Here is an 8,531-nt window from a genome sequence, read left to right as displayed (position 1 = left end):
GTTATGAGGGTCAGGCTCAGGGTCTCAGAGCGGGGGGACGCCGCGGGCACGCCGGATAAGGTTAGCCAGCCTCTTGGCCAGGCCGCCCGTTCTGGGCTCCTCGATGTGGAAGGTCCGGGTGAGGAGGTTGTAGAAGGAGCCGTAGCACACGGCCACCACCGTGCACGTGAGGCAGATGACGTTGTAGGGCATGCTGAAGTCCGGCGTTGGCAGGCTCACCAGCAGCGGCTCCGTGTAGAGCCGCATGAAGTAGCTAGAGCTGTCGGAGACTGGGAACCTGGGGGTCAGGGAGGAGTGGTGAGGCAGGACCCCTGCTCCTCCCTATCGTACCCCATTCCCCTCGGGCTGCACTGGGCCAATGCTCGGCGGTCGGGATTTCCAAAGTTCTCTTAGCCTCCCAGCGTTTCCAACAGGAGACATCTGAGATGAAGGCCCATTCATAAAGCTGACGGAGAGCCGCCTGTGCTGCAGGGACAGGGCCCTGCCCTCACCTGGCTGCCTCTTCCACAGCTGTCGTTCTCAGCTCAAGTCCGCCTCCTCGGAGAAGCCTTCCCGGACACCCCCCAGGTCACTCCCAGCACCCCCCTGGACCCCACTGCTCTCTAGAGCAGAGCCTCCCCTCTGGCGGTTCTCGGGGTCCCTAGAGAAGGCGGAGGATGGTTCGTTTTCATGGTCATGGATGTGCTTAGCAGTAGCCGGGCAGGGGCAAGCCTTTTGTTTACTGTTGGGCAGCAGGCACTCTCTGGAGTTCCTGGCATTCCACAAGTGCTCAACCAAATCCTTGCTAAGAGCATCAGTGAGTAAATATAGGCTTTAGATACTGCTCTTCTCGCCTATCTATTCTCCTGGAAACGTTAGAATCATTTTATAAAGTCCGTATTAACATGGCAGACCACTGGAACTCTTACTAGGACTGAGTGAAATCCCCAGGTTGCTGGGGGAGAGGCGACACTGAGCCCAGCCCACCTTCAGGAACTGGACCATCTTAGCCGCTGCCCCCCGAGGTCACACTTACAGGCTGCTGAAGAGGGGACTCTCCTCCCAGTCCACGGGCTTGGCTGCCACCACGCTGGGCACGAGGGCACTGAGGACAGACGGGCTGCAGAGAAGCAGGCGGGTATTCCGTGAGTCAGGTTTGGTGGCAGATAAGGTGGGTTGGAAGGGCGGGGGCAGCATGTGGGGGTCGTAGCCCACCTGACGTAGAAGCCGTGGTTGGGGTCCGGGGTGTACTCCGTCCACTTGAGCAGCGCCCGCTCAAACTGGATGGAGACCTTGGTGACCGAGCTGGCCGGCAGCTGAATGAGCATCTCCAGGAGGTGGGGCTGCAGCCGGTCCTGGGCAGGCTGGTAGTGGATATAACCTGGAGACAGGCACGGCTCAAGCATCCCCCATACCTCCTCCCTGGGGTGAGACTACTTGCACCTCCTGCCCCACCTATCGAGGCCTTGAGGCCCGGATCTGGGCACCCGGAGGTGGGCTCTGGATCAGAGAGGCCGGGCAGGCGCAGGGAAGGGAGCAGGGTCTCAAAAAAGGAAAAAAGTGTTTCCAGGTCAGCCATCCAGGCAAGCAACGGATCAAGCCACACATCACGAAAACTGGGCAGCAGACATCAAGTGCCAGAAGTGATGCAACAAGAAGTTCACAGAACCACCTGGGCGTTTTCCTGCCAAAAACAGGGGACCTGAATCTAATGAAGTCTCTAACACTAACCGTCAGTACCCAAGAAAGACAGGGGATGGAGGAACATGTAAACACTGACACAGAACAAATCCAGAATGTAGCACATTCCGTACAACAAATGACCCAGCTTGCCCAACAAAACACAACAAAAAAAGGAAACTGTTACAGATTAAAAGAGACTCAGGCCCTGGGCGGGTAGCTCGGTTGGTCAGACCTTGTCCCGATATGCCAAGGTTGCAGGTTTGATCCCCGGTCACAGCACATACAAGAATCAACCAATGATGCATAAACATAACACTAACCGTCAGTACCCAAGAAAGACAGGGGATGGAGGAACATGTAAACACTGACACAGAACAAATCCAGAATGTAGCACATTCCGTACAACAAATGACCCAGCTTGCCCAACAAAACACAACAAAAAAAGGAAACTGTTACAGATTAAAAGAGACTCAGGCCCTGGGCGGGTAGCTCGGTTGGTCAGACCTTGTCCCGATATGCCAAGGTTGCAGGTTTGATCCCCGGTCACAGCACATACAAGAATCAACCAATGAATGCATAAACAAGTGGAACAACAAACTGGTATTTCTCTCTCTCCCCCCCCCGCCCCCCCTTCCTCTCTCTTTCTCAAATCAATAATTTTTTTTAAAAAGAGAGATTTTTTTAAAGATATTGGGGGAAACAGGAATAATAATGATAGGCCATATATTTTTTTAAGTCCTTTATCTGTTGAGACATATACTAAAATACTTAAAGGCAAAGTGACATGATGTCTAGGACTTGTTTAACATACTCCAGCAGAAAAACAGCCACACTAAAAAAAAAAAGTGTGTGTGGAGGGGGAAGGGGGGATGATTAAAAAAAATGAAAGGAAGCCGGAGACTGCTAAAGCTGCTGGCGGGTGCAGGGAGCTGACTGCACTATTCCAGCTGTGTTTGAAGTTTTCAGGAGCAAAAGGTAAAAATAACCCTACAAAATACACAGATAGGATGTTCAAAGCAGGTATTTTGAAGGTGGTACAAGTAGTGGTGCTGACAGTAAAACTATTAACCACAGGCTTGAAAGCAGGGAAACGACAGAGGGGTTTCAAGAAGACGTGAAGCCTGGCCATCAGGGGGTGTGATGACTTTCCCTGAGAAGCCCTTTCTGAAGCCTCAGTCTCGCCCCACTCCAGAGAATAAGTGCCTTATTTAGTGCCATCCTGGCACCTAACAAAAGCAATCAGGAAATATTAACTCCCCTTCAGAAAAATAATAGAAAATAAAAATGAAGTTTAAAAATGACACTTCTTCCCTCCCAAGGAAGCAAAACCCATCATCTCCAGGCCTGTAATCTTCTTTATTCCCAATACTCTGCTGTTCTTGCTAGCCCTGCCACTAGCAGAAAGAGCCTGTGAACCCTCACAAAAGATTGTGTCTGGAGCCCCAGAAGGAGAAAGTGAAAAAGACAGGAAACTACTGCCCTCCTCAGGTCTCACTAAGAATCACCCGTCTACGTGTGGATCAGTTTTGCTTTATAAATTACTCCAGACCTGGCATTAGTGAGGCTACCCTTTCCATTTGTCAAACTATCCCTAACGTTTTCTGCCTGTGTAGTTTTTCTGGGGTACGGACTTCAGGAATTACCCTGAGAAATGAGGGTTTGGGAGACCTGGAGGAGAGAGAGCGGGGTGGGTAGGGGTGGGGAGACTAGCTCTCACTTGGCTTGTTCTCCTTGCCCTTGGAGGTGATGGTAAGGGTGTGCACATACAGCCGCAGGTACCAGGGCACGATGTCCAGGAGCAGCACGGGGAAGGCCCGGTACGGGTGGGTGTTGTACAGCAGCGTGCTCAGCTCCCCGCTCTGCAGCCCGTAGCCACTCACGTACCGCTGGGCGTGCAGGAAGGGCACTGGCAGGGCCTCTGCGTAGACCAAAGTCAGCAGTTAATAGCTCCTCCGGGACAGGGTCACTCCCCACTGCCACTCCCCAGGTACCACTCAAGAGTCTCAGAGCCAGGAGGACATGGTGAAGAACTTTGCTATCAGAACTGGGAAACCTGCGTTCTGGAATCATCCCCATCTCCCCCAGCCCACAGCGACACAGAACTACTATTATTTCCTAAATACGCGTATGTGCTGAGCTCTGTGCCCCTGCCAACCATACCAGGTGCTCTCATGGTATTCTGCACTTTTCCTGGGTAACACTGAACTCAATCGCAATTAATTAATTGTTTGATGTCTGCCTCAACTAGCAGACATTGTTTCTCAAATGCAGATGCTATCTTCTTACTTCAAAAAATGTTTGTTGATGAAATGAATGCATGGACAAACTCCCTATTTTACTGGTACATTAGGTATCTCATCCAATCTACGAGGTGTTTCTGTCCTCATTTTCCAGAGGAGGCAGTAAGGTTAGGAACCTGCCCACAGTCAGAGAGCTTTGAAGAAATGGATGTAGAACCAGATGCTGACTCTAGAGATCTGAGCTAAACACTAGCCTGTTATCGCATGATGATGAGCTGACATCTCAGTGTGTGGTGGCCCACCCTCACCCACCATTCTCCGGGGGTCTCTTCCACTTGAGCTGGAGGTTGAGGTTGCGGGAGCTGTTGATCACGGCCGTGTCGAGCAAGTCGTAGACAGCATAGGTCTTCCGGGTGCCCAGGATGACATCCTGGTACGTGGTGAGGGGAGGCGGGTTCACCTCCAATGTCTCATTGTCCTGGGGACACAGGGCAGGGCTGAGAAGTGAGCAGAGGGGCAGACTGGCCTTGGGGATGGGGCAACGGCTATGGCTGGAGACCTTGGTACCTGGCTGTAGCTGGTGATGTCCACATAGACTCGGCTCTCTGAAGCCAGGGGGCAGGGCTCTGTGAGGGTTCGGGAGAACATCCGGAAGAGGGACCAGTCTGGGGAGAAGAGAGCAGGGTTGAGCAGGGGCTGGGACTAGGACTGACGTGCACAGACAGGGTGGGGCTGGCAATGGGTGAGCAGAGATAGGTTGCCATGGTAGCTTACCTTTCTTCCCCTGCCCTGTGACGAAGGCATCAAATACAACGGAAAGAGTCTGCCTCAGCTCCCAGGAGATGCTGGTACACCGAGCATTCTATCCAAGGGCCAGACAGCAGCAATGAGGACATATCACTCCAACCCCAGAGCCTCTGGGACTCCTACCCGGACGTGGTCCCTTGTCTACAATGTATCCTTCCTACCCATTGATTTGCTACCACTCACTTGACCTTGTGCCATACCCTGTGCCAGCAGCTTTATGCATCAGTTGGAACCATTGCCAACAACCGTGGGAAGAACTACTACCATTACTCTCACTTGACAGATGGGGAAACCAGGCTCAGAAAAACAAAATGATTCACTCAAGGTCATGCCAGCCGGCGAGTGGCTGAGCTAGCAGGTACACTGTGTAGCTATTCTGAACCACTAAGCTCCATGACAAAGATTTATTGAACGCTTGCCAGGCAACCACTTGGTTTCCTTGGTGCGTGGCCAATGTCCCAAGAAGTCATCACTGTATCTACCATTTACTACTGGCTCAGCCTGGGCTACGTGCTTTGCCTGCACTTTCTCTCAGAGCCTCTGGATGGCACCCACCCCCATTCCCCATGACTTACTCTGCAAATAGGGCGGATATGCACTGCCTGGGAGTGGTAGCTCGAGTGGAACAAGCGATCAGCCTTCAGCAGCATAGAGAGGCCTGCCTGGAGGAGGTGGGAAGAGATGAAAGGTCAGGGCCCTGGGCACCTGGGCATGAGGCAGAGGTTATCTGTAAACACACCCGGCTGACTGGCAGTGAAAGGGCATTTGCTAACTCCAGCCACTCTCTGGGGCTCCCACCCATGTTCAGACCACTCTGGCCTCACCTTGGAACTACAGGGCAAGAGCTTCTTCCAGGGAGTGAGGTTCTCGGTGCAGACAACCTCCCGCGGCAGCACGGCATAGCGCAGGAAATAGTGATCAGTGTCTGCGGAAGACAGAGGCCTGTCTGAGGCCCCACTCCTCCAGACCCACTCTCCTGCTCCCCATACGCCTCTGGCGCCACCACCCTCACAGTCCCCGCCGGGCGTGGGACCTCTCCTCCCCCGGGAGAAGGCAATGCACAGACAGCACAGTCTTGGGAAGCCTTCTCTGGGGCCTGCACACCCAGAGGATTTATGATCTGGCCCCATGGAGGGAAGAGGAAGCTGAGGGAAAGGAAGCAAAGGTTTGGGCAAGAGGTAAGAAGGAGGAGGAAAGGGCCACAGGGCTTCTCACCATTGGCCAGCCCCAGGGGTTTGAAGGAGGCAGTGGGGGTGACCGTGTTGGTGGAGTCGATGAAGTTGAGAGAGGCGCAGAAGATCCCCGAGAGGACGTTACTGAGCTCCTTCCAAGATGTATCTACACTGGATGGAGACACAAACCCCGCACTGTCCCAGAGCAGCCTCTGCTCCTGTCCCAAAGCCTGCGTTGGCTGCTACACCATTAGACCGGCTAGTTGATGGAGCTGGAACGGCATCACTGCCCCTGCCCAGCCCCTTCATCCTCGCTCCCTCGCATCCACTCAGCTCTTTGCTCAGGTGATTCCTCTTCCTGCCTGGGAACGCCCCCTTTACTCCTCTCTGCCCACTTCCAAGGAGGCTCCCTCCTCAGCCACAGCCTCCAACTGTGCTGCTGTGGCTCTGACCATCTGAGCCTCTCCCTAGACTCTCCTGGGAAATGGCTAAGTGGTGGCAGCATCTTGTCCTAAGCATCGTTTCTCCTCAACCAGGAGGCTGTAAGCAATGAGGACAGGGAGCAAGTCTGAGTCGCCTGTGGGTTTCACACACCATGTGAAGTGCCCACGCCTCACAGGCTGACAACACTCGCTGATCCATACTTCTCTGGACCCTGGGTTCTATCTTCAGGGTGGGAGGTCTTACAACTATAAAGACTCACGGAACAAGGGGAAACAAATATTCTGGGATTTTAAAAAAACTAAAACACACAAAAACACAGCATTATCAAATTAGGTTATTTTCTTCGTAGAGAAATACCAAACCAGATTTGCTCTCTGTATTAATCATAGAAAGCACAAAACTAGAAATCTAAACATCAGCTCCATATTACAGGCAGTTAGGCGCTGAGGGAAGACAGTGATGGCAGAGCAGGTGTGGGAAAGGTAGGGACTAGTGTTCAGGTAGAAGCCTTGGCAAGTTTGTAGGGGGCACTGCTTGATCCTCATTTGATATCACCTTAGTGCTGTCCTGGGTTTTTTCCGATAATCCTCTGTTCAGGGCTTTTCAATCGCTCCAAGCTTTGAGCCTCATATAAAGATCGCACGCTTGAAGCCTGAAAGCTCTACCCAAACCAGAATCGTGTTTCATTTGGTGTGCACAACACTGACCCACATAGCATGTCTTACATTTTTAATTTCTAACTGATATTTAAATTTGCCAATTTTCACAATAAAATCTAGATTTCATGTATCTCTTAAAAAAACAAACAAACATGAGAGTATCTTTCAACAGTGGGCCTCTATTCCCATACCAACAATCCAGAGGGGACGAGTGTCAGCCATCCTCTCAAGCTCTGTAGCCTGCCACAGTCCCCACCACTCCCTATTATCACCCTAAAATTTATCTTATCATACTTTGCAATTGATTTCTCCTAGTGGAATTAAGAGGAAATTGTGGTACAATAGCAATACCCAACCCCAACCCCTCCCAAACAAAAGCAATTCCTCTAATAGAGAGATCTGGCATCTTATAAGCCCATCCTAGCCCAACAGTGTTTTGTTTGGCCTTACATCCAAGTAAGCTTCAATTATTTGTTGTCTGCCTCTGCAGAGCTACTTATGTGCTGTTACCTCTGGTCTGGAAGTAGGTAGGGGAAAGAAGTATATTCAGCAAAGTAAAGCATGCCACTCCGTGGTAACATTATTTTGTACTTCCAAGGCAGCTTTATCCCCATGGAATTACTGCCTGCTGGAACTGCTGTCCCCAGTGGCAGAGGCAAGATAACACTTTCCCCTGCCACAGCCCCGCCACGGCCTGCAACAGGCCTCAAGGTGCGCACTCACTCAGTGACGGTGTCTTGGAACCAGACCCAGAGCTCGGCACCCGATGGGGCCTGCAGGAAGGGTGGCCCCCAGTACCGAGTCCTCCAAAAGCCTTGAGTGAGCGACAGGTGCAGCTCCCGGAGAGAATACTTGGCGATCAACTGCCCCAGGGCTTTGGGGAAGAGCCTATAATGAGAAACTAGAGAAGGGGGAAGCAGGTGAGAGATGATCGTGGTGGGAGGGTTCCCGGCCACCCCAAAGAAGCAGTAGACCCCAGGCTCTGGGATCAGAGAGAGCTGAATTCCAGACCAGACTGTTACCAGCGATGCGATCTTAAGCAAGTGCCTTTACCGCTCTACATCTCTAATTTCTTCCTAGTAATCTTTCCCAGAACGTAGCACCCGGTGTAAATGGCAACCAGCAACATCATCATCAGTGTTGTGGACAGAGGGCTCAAACTGAAGTTCAAACTGGAGCCGCGGAGCGAGCACTGGGCTGGGAGTCGCTGCCCCTCTCCGGACCTTGGCTTCATCAGCGGTACAATGGGGTTCTTCAATAACTATCCCATCCTCCCCGCACCGACCCACTGTGTCCGGCTCCTCGCCCACGGGCCAGATCCCCACCAGGACTAGGCCCCTCCCGCAAGGCTTGCCCCCACCCACTCCCAGCAGGTGTCACAGTTAGTTTCTCCGTCCAGTGTCGTCCTCTCACCTTCTTCGCGCTGCAGCTCCGAATCCCAGCGCGTGCGGAACTGGAATGTGGCGGCTACGTCTCCAGAAGGCAGCGGGGTGATGACGAGCTCCTCCCGCAGGCTGTCGCGTGGGGGCTCTGCATGGCCCCGGCCG

The 8,531-nt window shown here is 52.6% G+C and overlaps 1 protein-coding gene across 1 annotated transcript in view; it reads right to left on the bottom strand.

Annotated features, from left to right (window-relative positions):
• PIGT (phosphatidylinositol glycan anchor biosynthesis class T) overlaps positions 1 to 8,527 on the bottom strand; it is a gene marked incomplete at its 5' end in the record, with an annotated part of 9,047 nt that extends 520 nt beyond the window's left edge. The window contains 12 exons of the mRNA XM_006753519.2: positions 7 to 277; positions 1,016 to 1,099; positions 1,195 to 1,360; positions 3,380 to 3,580; positions 4,215 to 4,380; positions 4,470 to 4,567; positions 4,677 to 4,764; positions 5,285 to 5,371; positions 5,534 to 5,634; positions 5,925 to 6,052; positions 7,708 to 7,885; positions 8,398 to 8,527. Coding sequence (XP_006753582.1) covers positions 25 to 277; positions 1,016 to 1,099; positions 1,195 to 1,360; positions 3,380 to 3,580; positions 4,215 to 4,380; positions 4,470 to 4,567; positions 4,677 to 4,764; positions 5,285 to 5,371; positions 5,534 to 5,634; positions 5,925 to 6,052; positions 7,708 to 7,885; positions 8,398 to 8,527 — 1,680 coding nt within the window. The remainder of the gene's footprint in view (positions 1 to 6; positions 278 to 1,015; positions 1,100 to 1,194; positions 1,361 to 3,379; positions 3,581 to 4,214; positions 4,381 to 4,469; positions 4,568 to 4,676; positions 4,765 to 5,284; positions 5,372 to 5,533; positions 5,635 to 5,924; positions 6,053 to 7,707; positions 7,886 to 8,397) is intronic.
• Between the last annotated feature and the right edge of the window lie 4 nt (positions 8,528 to 8,531).

Source organism: Myotis davidii, unplaced genomic scaffold (assembly GCF_000327345.1).
Source record: "Myotis davidii unplaced genomic scaffold, ASM32734v1 scaffold4152, whole genome shotgun sequence".
NCBI classification, from domain to species: Eukaryota; Metazoa; Chordata; class Mammalia; order Chiroptera; family Vespertilionidae; genus Myotis; species Myotis davidii.
Note: the sequence above shows the minus strand (reverse complement) of the source record. Positions and strands in the feature narration are given on the sequence as shown.